This window comes from Herpailurus yagouaroundi, unplaced genomic scaffold (genome assembly GCF_014898765.1).
Source record: "Herpailurus yagouaroundi ecotype Mexico unplaced genomic scaffold, PumYag 219, whole genome shotgun sequence".
Taxonomy (NCBI): domain Eukaryota; kingdom Metazoa; phylum Chordata; class Mammalia; order Carnivora; family Felidae; genus Herpailurus; species Herpailurus yagouaroundi.
The window spans coordinates 2,350,295-2,362,921 of NW_024412450.1; the positions used below are offsets into that span (position 1 = coordinate 2,350,295).

Genomic DNA, 12,627 nt, shown 5'->3' on the forward strand with positions numbered 1-12,627 from the left:
GGACTGAGGGAGCTCTGGTGAGGGTTAGTTTGCAGGCTGTGATCACACGCTGGGGCAGGTACCAAGGACCACAGGACTAGGAAGACAGGACCAGCACACAGACAGCAGGGAGCCACACTTTCTTAGGTGTCTGGTTCACTGAGGGAACATTAATTGGAGAATGAGCTGGATAGAATGGGGTTCCTTGTGCAGAGGTTTTCCTACATAGGCTGAGACTTGGATGGGACCCTTAACAGATGAAGTAAAGTTCCCTGGATGGAAGATTCTGGAGCTCAGGAAAAAAGGCAGTGGGAGGGTTTTTTGCCTCTAAACCGATAGCATCCATGGGGACAGAGCAGGTGTGGGCCCATGAGAATGGCTTGTACCTGGATGTCGTGCACCTGCTCCCTGATGTGCCCCCCAGGTGGGAATGGCACCCCCTCCTGGAAGGCTATTGTCTATGTCAGTGTCTGTTTTCTCTTTCCTTCCAGGACCTGAGTGACGTCATAAGCAAGTAAGTACTGATTGCCTTTTTTGTTGTTGTTGTTTTTAAACAACTTAGGTGTCCGTGTGTTTTCTCTCTTTCTCAAATTATTGAAATTTGACAAGGGTAGAAGGAGGATTATTTGAAGAAATCTCTAGTGAGGTGGGCTGAGGATGTCCAGGGAAGGCGGAGGGACTTCTGCACAAATTCCTGTTGTGGAGCTCACGTTAGGGCCGTTGGGGGCTGAGAGACGTGGCGTGGGGGGTGTACGGGGGTACATTCGAGAGGTTTCAGGATCCATGTTTGCTTCCAAAGCCCAGTTTTCACTTCCTCCGGTTCATGCCTGGTTCCCTGCATCCTGTAGGGCACATTTACGCAGGACACTGTCCCCTGCTCTCCGCTGGCGCTCAGGGGGACACTCCCACAGGCCTGGGGGCAGTGATTCCCCTGCAGTGCCTGCCGGATCCGACACGCTGACAGCTTCCAAGTCCCACCCACACCGGACGCAGGAGCTTTGGACAGACAGACTCTAAACTGAGAAGTCGCTGCTGCACAGGTGGTATCCAGGGACGCCTGGGTCTCTGGGCTTGTCTGCATATGTTCTGTGGGCTGCACGCTGGGCCAGCAGGAGGAAATCCCAGCAGGTGGCCAGATTGTGGCTGGGGACACAGGGCACACACATCAGGGACGAGCAATGACATAAGAAATGAGTGTAATAGTTTTGCCCTGAAGGATTTTGTCTGCTATCAGTCAAATTATTCCAGCTTTCTTTTTGATTAGTCTAGGCAGGGCATTTCTTTCTTTCTTTCTTTTATAATCTTCATTTATTTGAGAGAGAGAGAGAGAGAGAGAGGAGAGAGAGTGCATAAGTGGGGGAGGGGCAGAGACAGAGGCAGATACAAAATCCGAAGTAGGCTCCAGGATGTGAGCTGTTGGCACAGAGCCTGTCGGGGCTCAAACCCACAAACTGTGAGATCATGACCTAAGCAGAAGTCCGGTGTTTAACTGACTGAACCACTCAGGTGCCCCTGTTATTTTTTTTAAGTTTGTATTTAAATTTCAGTTAGTTAACATAAAATGTGATAGTAGTTTCAGGAATACAATAGAGTCACTTAGTAAAGTCAGAGGGTACAAAATCAGTGTACAGAAATCAGTTGCATTTCTATACACCCATAACAGAGGAGCAGAACGAGAAATCAAGGAATTGATCCCATTTACAATTGCAAGAAAAACCATAAGATACCTAGGAATAAACCTAATCAAAAAGATGAAAAACTTGTGCTCTGAAAACAGTTTTTTTTAAATTTCTCTTATAAGGAACAATTTTATTTTTGAATAAATCCACTCTATTTTTTATTAGAAAATTTAGTTTTTATATATTCTACTTTTTTCAAAAGCATTTGCATAGGTGGTCAAAATAATGTCCTTAAATTTAATTTCCTTTTTTTTTTTTCAACGTTTATTTATTTTTGGGACAGAGAGAGACAGAGCATGAACGGGGGAGGGGCAGAGAGAGAGGGAGACACAGAATCGGAAACAGGCTCCAGGCTCTGAGCCATCAGCTCAGAGCCTGACACGGGGCTCGAACTCACGGACCGTGAGATCGTGACCTGGCTGAAGTCGGACGCTTAACCGACTGCACCACCCAGGTGCCCCTAATTTCCTTTTTATATCTAAATATTATTTATTTATTTTTTTTTTGAGAGAGAGAGCATGAGAGAGAGAGAGAGAGGGAGAGGGAGGGAGAGAGAGAGAATCCTAAGCAGGCTCCATGCTGTCAGTGCAGATCTTGAAGTGGGGCTTGATCCCACAACCCTGGGATCATGACCTGAGCTGAAATCAAGAGTCAGATGCTCAACCGACTGAGCCACCCAGGTGCTCCTGAATATTTTTCATTTCTTATTTGGTGTATTTGTACTTTTGTCTCCTCTATTACCTGCTTTCCCCCCCTATAGTTAATGATTTTTTTTGTCTATGAGCCCCACTTTTGACATACACCACAATTTCCAGTGTATAGTATTTTATTATTATTGTTTTCTAGATATTTTAAAATTCTGACTTTGGTTTACTCTTTAACATAAGATTTGTTTAAGAAAGAGGATATTTGTTGAAAGGGCGGGGGCGGGGGGGGGGGCTGACTCCATCTTGTTCTGTGTCCTTCACCTTGACCACGCCTCCTCCCCTTGAGCACCGCCCCCCTCACCTGCCTAACAGGATGGGACCCTTCCCCAGCCAATCGGCTGAGGCCGCAGCCATTACCTCACCAACTGCCCCTAGGCCCCAATAAAACCTTTGTCCTTTTGAAACTCGCTCTCTCTCCCCAGTATCTCACTGCTGCGTCGGTGCAGGTAGGGGATTGAGCTCAAGCTAGCTCAAATAAAGGCTCTTTTGCTTTTACATCGGACTCGGCTCCCTGGCGGTATTTGGGGATCACGAATTCTGGGCATAACATTTGTCAGTGGCATTAGTCTTGTTTTTCTTTTGTTTTGTTTGTGTTTCATAGTTTTTAAATCTCATGAACAGATAAGGTTGTTGATCTTTCCACCTTTTGGACTTTGTTGAGGCATTCTGTGTTTACATGTTGTAAATTTTTGTGACAGTTCCAAACACTTGAAAAGAAGATGCATCTTGCATGTGCTTGGAATAGGATTTGATTTATCTCCAGGAGGGTTCCCTTAGTAAATTTGTTATTAAGGTGTTTTGTATCGATACTTACTTTTTGACTTCTCAATATGTCATGGACTAAGAGAGGTCAAAGATTCCTACTAGCAATGACTTCTCACCCATTTTTTAATTATGATAGTTTTTGCTTTTCTATATTTTGATGCTTTTTTTCTCTTGTGGGACGTTTGATGGGAGTTATATCTTAATTGTGGATTATAATATTCTTAGTACATAAAAATACTTTCTGTTGTCTTATTTAATATATTTCCACCTTGAATTCAATCCTTTCTGATAATAAGGTCAAGATCTCGTGTTTCTTTCATTTTGTATTTAGCTTATATATTTCTGCTCAGCTATATATATGTCTTAAATTGAAAGCCTTTTTAAAATTAAAATTTAAAGTTCTGTTTTAATTTTAGCTTATCTGGTGTGTATCCTCAGGTAATTTCTCTAGAAGTTGAAATATTAGTAGCATGTTTCAAAGAACTTCCAAGACAGGAAGCGGCTTTCTCTCTCTTTAACACGATAAACAACTGGTACACTGGTGGGTACAGAGTACCTGGTTATGGCCCTTTCTTCAGAGCTCTGGACATCACACTGTTGGGCTCTGATGTGGGGCTGGCCTCCTGGAGGTGCCACTTTGCTCCCAACCCTGTGGTGCGTGGTTGTTGTGTGTGCATGAGTGTACATGGATGTGGGAGACCCTCCTTTCGTCAGGAGTTCCTGCAGTGCCTCTGTCTTTTCCAGATACCCCTGGAAGAAGCTCTGGATTGAAAAGTGCTGTCAGTGCTGCAATCAAAAGGCAGGTAGAAGACTTTTCAGATAAACTTCTTTCTTTAGAGAAAGGACTCAGAAGATTCAATGATAAGGGAATGGGTGGAGGAAGAAGTTCTGAGCCTAGAAAATCCCTTTTCTTTCTCTGTAGTGCTTATCCTTAGGATTCAGCTCTGGCCTTGGGTCCTCATAGCTCCTTGCTTGTATCCAGGCCATTCACACCAGGCAGGGACACTGGAGAGGGAGAGTCAATCTGTCCAAACCAGGGAGTCTGTCCACATGGCAGTGTAAGGGTGTTACCTGGATTGAGGGAGAGTCAGAGTAGGTCCCAGAGCAGATAAAAAGGTGTTTTGCACCTAGAAATGAAGAAAAAGAATTTCGGGAAGCTATGGATAACACGTGATGCAGTTTTGGAGTGGTGGGGGTCCAGAGCTGATGGCCAAGAAAGAATTCTTGAGATGTCTTTGGTGAAAAAGGTGATTTTATTAAAGCACGGGGACAGGACCTGTGGGCAGAAAGAGCTGTCCCAGGACCATGAGAGAGACTTCTTATATACTTGGGAGTTGGGGGAGGTAAAGTCAGGGTGAAGTTTCCAAAGTGATTTTCATATGTTAAAGAAGACTCATGGGATCTGGGAGACCCAGCTGTCCTCAAGCTAAGATTGTTTCCCTTTAGCAAAGCATCAACATGAAGACAGTAGGGGGTTCCTGGAGGAATGTTATACTCTGCCTGCCTCAAGTATTTGTCAAAGGGCTGCAGGTTCTAAGGAAAGTTACTTTTATCTGCCATTTCCCACATTAACATGGATGCATGGATAGCCCTCAGGGACATTATGCTGAGTGAAATAAGATGGTTACAAAATGCCAAGTCATGTATGATTCTACTTCTAGGAGTTCCCTAAAGTGATCAAATCCTTAAGAATGGAGAGTAGGGTGGCTGCCAGGGGTCAAGAGGAGGGAGAATGAAGGTTGTGGTTTTATGGGTATAGAGTTTTGGTTTTGCAGGATGAAAACATTCTGAAAACTGGTTGCACAACAATGTAACTACACTTAGCCCTGCTGAACCATGCACCTAAAATGCTAAAGATGGTAAATTTTATGTTACTTTATCATATTAAAAAATAAAACAGTAAAAAGAATACTGGGGGAATTCATCTCCAAGAGGTCTCTTAGCAAGTGGGAAGAAGTAGTGTGATTTAGGCCGAGAAGTTTAAGAGCACAGAGAACATGCTTTAAGACTGCGTGATGAAGCAGCAGGTGTGAGCAGCAGAGGTACGTGCATGAGCCATGGGGTCTGGACAACTCCGTGTGTCTCCTGCACCGACTTCTCTATGTCGCTTGGGCTTCATTGTGCCTGGCCAGCTTTTACAGTAGTGTCAGCCGGCAGTAAGAGAACTGGACCTAGAAGATGTGATGTCAGGATTGCTTACTATCTTTTTCTTCTTTCACTCTAGGAAAATTGAGGAGGGATCTGGAGTATAAGACCAGTGAGTATCTGGAGGGGATAATGACTGATGCTCACCCCAGAGTAAACTCTCCTTCTCCAAATTACAGTTTTCCTGTAAAGCTTCCCTTATGGATCAGCTCTTTATTTTTTTTAAACGTTTATTTATTATTAAGAGACAGAGATAGAGCATGTGCATGGGAAGGGCAGAGAGAGGGAGATGCAGAATCCAAAGCAGGCTTCAGGCTCTGAGCTGTCAGCACAGAGCCTGATGCGGGGTTTGAACTCACAAACTGCAAGATCATGACCTGAGCTGAAGTCGAGTGCTTAACAGACGGAGCCACCCAGGCGCCCCTGGATCAGCTCTTTAAACAGGAATGTCTTTGTGGTAGCTAATGTACCTGAATTCTTTGTCCTGAGGTCTCAGAGTTCATCCTTCCCCAGCGTTTCTCAGCCATAAAGATCCCAGCCCCTTCCTTCTTTTCCTCCCTGGAATTCTCTCCCTGGCTTCTCCCCACCCTCTGGAAGGTATGAGCACGAAGTCTAAGATTTCTGTCCTGGTCCCTGAAGGGAGTCTCCTACCCTTGTCAGAAAGGCCTCAGAACCCACAGGGAAAATCTCCTTTGATATCTTATGATGCCATAACTTTATCCCCGTGTCCCCACAGCGAGGATCGTCCTGAATTCCCAGCCAGCCAATGGCTGCCTCTCAGTGTCTCCCAATGAGAAAAGCCTGATATTCACTGGTTTGTGGATGAACAAATACCAACATGGTTGGAGATTTGTCCCCGAGCCTGGAGTGCTGGTCAGTAGGGGCTTCACGTGGGGCAAAGTGTACTGGGAGGTGAGGGTGGACAGGATATGGTGGGGGGCAGAGGAGGAAGATGCAGTGTGTTACTGGGGTGGAGCCAGAGACATGTTTGGCACTAGCTACCTGGGTGGGTTAGTGGGCACCCCTGGTGGTGACAGTCCCACCGGGTACAGAAATGAGAATGAAAATGGAATATGGCTGAAATTCTGCCTGGTGGGGATGGCCAGAGAGTCGGTGGTGAGGAGAGGGTGTCTTGCCTTCACCCCTGAGGAGGGGTTCTGGACCTGCAGCTCTCCTCAGCTGGGGTGTATGTAGGTACCAGTCTCGAGCCTTTCCAGGTCCTGTCATGTTGTCCAAGGCAGACTGGAGTTGCTCTGGATTATCATGGTGGGAAGGTGACCTTTACCAATGCCAGGACTCAGGAGTTAGTCTACAAGTTCTTCTCTTCCTTCACGGGGAGAGTTTTCCCTTTCCTGTGGCTTGACTGTATGAGAGGCAGACTCACGCTGAGGCTCTAAGACAAGGTCTCTTTTGGCCTGTATTCCTCTGTGTCATTCCCAACTTCCCAGTCAGCTAGACTGTCTGTCTGGGCTTCCAAACACCCTTAGATCATGGGACCAGCACGGTGGAGGCAGGAGTCCCTGATCCTTTCCACTTGGTCTCTAAAATAGGGATGACACTCATCTGCCCTCTCTGCAGAGTTAGGGTTGGAATGTCTTCAAAGCACTTATTAAAATATGTGTTCTTGTTAATGTTTTTCTTCTGTTGCCTTTGATTTGGTCCTTCATCCGCCACTGAGATAAAGGTATGAGAACGAGTGTGAGTGTCCTAGGGTTGCATTCTCTGCCCCTATGAATAGTGGTCACAACATCCCTATCAGTTCTAAATCATAAATATTTTGATGAAATTCATGCCTGATTGACAGTTGATGTATTCTGAGGTTTGAAATATCTGGGGTCAGTATGGGCTCATTTACTTCTATGTTCTTAACCATTTTCTCAACAGAAAGTGGGGAGGGGAAACCCTGAGGTTCAGGAAGGTATGAGTTTTTGGAAGCAAGTCTTAGTTGGATTTTGAGATTGTAGAAACAGATATTAAGGTAAAATTATTAGTCTTAGCTATAAGCAGAAAACAAATCTGGCTGTTTTTAGAGGAAGGGAAATCTATTAAACGATATGGGGGGGGGGTGCCAAGAGGGAAGGAGACCCTGTCTACTGGCTTTCACATTCTGGAGGCAGTACCGTGTTACCAGGAAGAGCCTGGGTAAGAGACAATATGGTAGCTGCAGCCAGAGGGAGTAAGGCAGAGGGGTCATGAGAGCCTGAGGTGATTGTCATGTTGTCAGGATGTGAATGGGATGCACAGTGCTTTAGTGCAAGCTGGCAGATAGTGGGTAGGATACAGGGAGAGCAGTGGAGGAAAAAGAAGCAATGAATATGGAGCTGGAGCTGGAGACGTGTTTAGGAGTGGCTATCTTAGTGGATTCACAGGCATTACTGATGAGTATACAGAAATGAGAATGAGGAGTTGAGGAAGAAATGGTCTCAGGGAATTAGTGGGTACTTTTTCATGTAATTAACTCCTACACCATAATCTGGCAGAAGTGCACCAGATTGCCAGGTATAGAGTACCTGCCTTTGCCCCAGCAACAAGGGATATTGGGCAAGCATTTTCAGCTTCTGCAGTAGGAGGTGGTCTCATTGGGACTCATGGAGGTTAGCATTCTCAAGACATGGGAGCAGAGGCTGGTTGCCTAAGTGACAACTTAAACTTCCAGGTTTGGGAGATGTGAGGAAATCTGCTATGATAGTTCAGCTGTGTAAGAACATTGTGTTGAAAAATATGACCAAACAACACAAGATTCCTATATTCTGCATCTGTGTCTACAAGCAGAATTCGGTATTCTGCATCTGTATCCGTATGTACAAGCAGATGCAGACAGACTACCAACAGTGTACACGGAAGTCCTTCATATGGAAGAGACAAACCAATTTCTTCTGTATGAGGAGTGGCCAAGGGTTATAACCAGTATACTCTATCCTGTGTTCCTAATTTGTGTTTAACAATGTACAGTATCCAAGAGAACAGATTTTATGAGTTAAGGATATAGAGAATGTTCCATTGGTTAGAAATAAATGCAAACCAAAATATGAGTAAGTAATTACTAAAGAACAAGTTCAGAAAGTTAGCAAGACAGTGGAGAAACTGTTCCTATTCTTTTTTTCTTATTTTATCTTATTAAAATTAAAGTATACTTTAATATACAGTTTTATATTAGGTTTAGGTATACAAGATAATGATTCAACAATTCTATCCATTTCTCAGTGCTCATCATAAGTGCAGTCCCTGCCCATCACCACACAATATTATCGACTATATCCCCTATACTGCACTTTTCATTGCCATGACTTATTAATTTTATAACTGGAACTTTGCATCTCTTAATCCTCTTTATCTATACCCTCCTCCTCCCCCTCCCGTCTGGCAACCACCAGTTTGTTCAATATATTTAAGAGTCTGGGCTTTTTTTTTTTGTCCCTTTTTTTGTTTGTTCATTTGTTTTGTTCCTTAAATTCGACATAGGAGTGAAATCATATGGTATTTGTCTTTCTCTGATTTATTTCACTTAACACTAAATCCTCTATGTCCATCCACATTGTTGCAAATAGCAAGATTTCATTCTTATATATATATATATATATATATATATACCATTCTTCTTTATCCATCCATCAGTCAATGGACATCTGGGCTTTTTCCATAGTTTGGCTATTGTTGATAGTACTGCTATAAACATAGGGGTGCATGTATCTTTTCAAATTAGTGTTTCTGTTTTTTATGGGAAAATACCTTGTAGTGGAATTACTGGATCATAGGGTAGTTCTATTTTTAACTTTTTGAGGAACCTCCCTACTGTTTTCCAGAGTGGCCGCACCAGTTTGCATTCCCACCAACAGTGTGTGAGTGTCCCTTTTTCTCTACATCCTCACCAACACCTGTTGTTTCTGTGTTTTTGATTTTTGCCATTCTGAAAGATACATAGTGATATCCCATTGTGGTTTTAATTTGCATTTCCCAGATGATCAGTAACGTTGAGCATCTTTTTATGTGTCTGTTGGCCATTTGTATGTCTTCTTTGGAAAATGTCCATTCAGGTCCTTTGCCCACTTTAATTGGATTATTTGGGTTTCGTGTGTGTGTGTGTGTGTGTGTGTGTGTGTGTGTGTGTGTGTGTGAGGAGTGGTGTAAATTCTTAACATATTTCAGATATTAACCTCTCATTGGACACATCATTTGCAAATATCTCCTCCCATTCCGTTGGTTGCCTTTTTGTTTTGTTGACTGTTTCCTTCGCTGTGCGGAAGCTTTTATTTTGATGAGATCCCAGTAGTTTATTTTGCTTTTGTTTCCCTTGCTTCCGGAGACATGTCTAGAAAAACATTGTTATGGCCTATGTCAGAAAAATTACTGCTTCTTCTAGGAATTGTATGGTTTCAGGTCTCATATTTGGGTCTTTAACCCATTTGTGGTTTATTTTTGTGTATGGTGTGAGACAGTGGTCCAGTTTCATTTTTTTGCACGTAACTTTTCATGTCTAGTTTTCCCAACACCATTTGTTGAAGAGACCTTTTTCCACAGTATATCCTTGCCTACTTTTGTCATAGATTAATTGGCCAGGAAAGTGTGGGTTTATTTCTGGAATCCCTATTTTGTTCCATTGATCTATATGTCTATTTTTGTGCTCAAACTGCTTCTCTTTAGAATAATTTTTAAATTCAAAGGGTAATGTTAATGAGATATTTATTAGACAGATAAATAGAAAACAAACACTAGCAGGAAAAATGAAGCCTAGTCCCCTGAGGGACTCCCAGCATGGTCTTCTGCAGATGCACTGCAGCTCCCCCAAAACCCATGGGCTGGGTGGAAAGCAGGGCCATCACAGGTACCCCACTCAATTATAGTTACTGTGCAACCTGGCTGCTAGGGAAACCTTTGTAGCCAGAGCCCCAGCTTAGACTGGCCTCTTTGGGCTGGGCCACTGCTGTGGGGGCAGTATTCACAGTTGACCACTTCTCTTTGTCCCCCCCCCTAAAAAAAACTGAGTAGGAGTAGGCACTGTCAGGCTATTGGCCTGCACATGGAGGGGCCCCAGCCCTGGGAGACAACACTGGGAATGACAGGTGGAACCACAGTGCCATGGGGACTGCGAGGAAACAGGAGTGTCTACGACTCAATGGGGAGAATTGTGGTACCTACCTGTGTGTGTCAAGTGAATTTTCATTCAAAACAGCACTTCCCAACCTCTTCCTTCTTTTCCATAAAATAAAATTCCTCTCCTTTGTTTGTTGGATTTGCTAACGGTTTCATCATAGCTTGCTTGTCCTGAGTTGCCGTTCTCTGTTATTCCCAAATAAACCCATTTTTTGCTGGTAAAACAACTAACTTTTATTTTTAAGGTTAGCATTATTCTGTTAAAGCAGGGTTTTGTTTGTTTGTTTTGATTTTTGGTTGAAAAAATGTTACAAGAGCTGTAAGTAAAATAACTCCTATCCTTCAGTGTCTTCCTGGAAAATTCATTTTCATTCAGAATACCAAGAAGTGAATCCAGCCCACATCTCCTCCTCTTCCTGACCCATGTCCCATGCAGGTCTGCTTCACACAAAGTTGTACCTGAAATCAGGGTGATGGCAGGTGAAACGTAAGAATGTATTCATTGCAGTTGGTTCAAAGTGGGGCTTTGCGGTCCTTCCAAAGGATGCACAGTGACGCCGGCCTGTCTGGGGGCCCGCATGCCACTGCAAGCTCCAGCCCCCCTGAACCCCTGGCGGAGAGTCATAGCTGGTCCCGTCCAGCACCGTGACACCTGCAGGCACCGTGACACTCTGCAGAGGTGATCCCTGCCTACATCTTCCTGCCCCGGAGAGACTGCCTATTCTAAACCAGAGGTGCACCTGTGACCACCTGGGACCCAGCCGGCTCAAGGCTGCTTTGTTACACCTTATGCTCTGAGCCACTTAGACATTCCAGGACAGTGCTGTGCGTGTACTTTCAGATGGAAGCATTGTATCTGACACTGTCACAAATCTTTCTCCTCCACCTGCATTCGACCATTACCCACCAGAGGAGAAAACAATACTTCCTTTTGTTGTCACAACTCTGTCAAAACCCTAAAGAAGTTTCCTTGCCCGTAAAGGAACTTGCCCACAACTGCTACACAGCCCAGTCAGACCATCACTCAGTGGGAAAGCGCTTTGCACAACCAGCAAAAGCAGCCGAGGAACAAAATCACGTCAAAACAAATGCCATTCCTCCCGGATTCCTGCAGCCACGCCAGAAAAGAGAACAAGGTATTGACTGTCCCGTGAGCTGAGACTGCGCCGCGTGCTCTTGCACTGGCAGGTGCAGGTGGTAGGTGGGCAGGTGAAGGTGCCAGGTGGGCACCAGGGGGCAGGTACCAGGTGGCAAGGAGACAGGTGCAGGGGCAGGTGCTTGGTGGGCGCCAGGGGGCAGTTGGCAATGAGGCAGGTGGCAGGGGAATGGAGCTCGGGTGCAGCAGCTTTTAGGGTCTCCTGGGCCCATGCCGCGCCACCTGGGACACTCTGTCCGTGCCCGTCACCCATCCCCAGCCTCCCTGCCACCCCGGGACAGACTGCCCATGCCCACCTGTCATTTTTTCTGTCAATCCTCAGCCTTCATTGCACAAAAAGGCTCCTTCCCTCAATCTGGGGCCCTGTCCTGCATTTTCTGCCCTTTCTGTTGACCCATGGCTGTTCCCGCTGTCACTCGGTCCTCTCCGTCAGTACTAGGCCCTCTCCATCCATAGTCAGCCCTCCCCGCCAGCATTCGGCCTGCTCTGTCAGTACTCGGCACTGCACACCTTCAGCATCTCCAACGCTTGCTTCTTCCCGCCTTTCTGTGCTCTTGGCCTTGATCCCACGATCTCCCCAACACTTGGGGCCCGTGGGATCCCCTGCATGTGCCATGCGAAGTCTGTGCCTCAGGAAGCCCCAGCAGAGGCTCGGGGTCAGGGTCAGGGGCTAGGGGTCAGGGTCAGGATCAGGGTTGGAGGCCCAGGGTGAGGGTTAGTGTTAGAGGTGACCTGCCAGTGATCACACAGGACCGTTGTCCGCTGCCCTGGGCTGTGACAGCAGACAGGGACAGTCCACGCACTCGGGCGCATCTATGCAGGCTCGAGTGCCGCCTCCTGGCAGTGGCGGGGACCCCCGTCCAGACCCCCAGCGTGGACAGGCCGGTGTTCGGAGTCCAGGGTTCTCCGGCCCGCCTGCGTCCTTACAAGGCCACGGCTGAGCTCCTGTGCCTGGGGGTGCACCAGGTCCGTGGGCCGTGTAGACGACTGAGTCTTGGGCAGTTGGGACGACACGTCCTCGCTCACAGCCCAGCCTGACCCTCCAACTGCCGCGCGTGGCCCCGACCCTCCCGTAGCCCAGGCCCTGCGGTCCTTTCCCTCCAGC

At 45.9% G+C, this 12,627-nt stretch overlaps 1 protein-coding gene across 6 annotated transcripts in view; it reads left to right on the plus strand.

Annotated features, from left to right (window-relative positions):
* LOC121018378 (tripartite motif-containing protein 26-like) overlaps positions 1 to 12,627 on the plus strand; it is a 54,174-nt gene that overhangs the window by 22,334 nt on the left and 19,213 nt on the right. For all 6 annotated transcript variants that reach the window (XR_005785175.1, XM_040457117.1, XM_040457118.1 and 3 more), the window contains exons 7-10: positions 471 to 493; positions 3,875 to 3,933; positions 5,355 to 5,387; positions 6,012 to 6,148. Coding sequence is in view for 5 of the 6 variants with exons in the window: in XM_040457117.1 (XP_040313051.1) it covers positions 471 to 493; positions 3,875 to 3,933; positions 5,355 to 5,387; positions 6,012 to 6,148 (252 nt within the window). In the remaining variant the exon portion in view is untranslated. The remainder of the gene's footprint in view (positions 1 to 470; positions 494 to 3,874; positions 3,934 to 5,354; positions 5,388 to 6,011; positions 6,149 to 12,627) is intronic.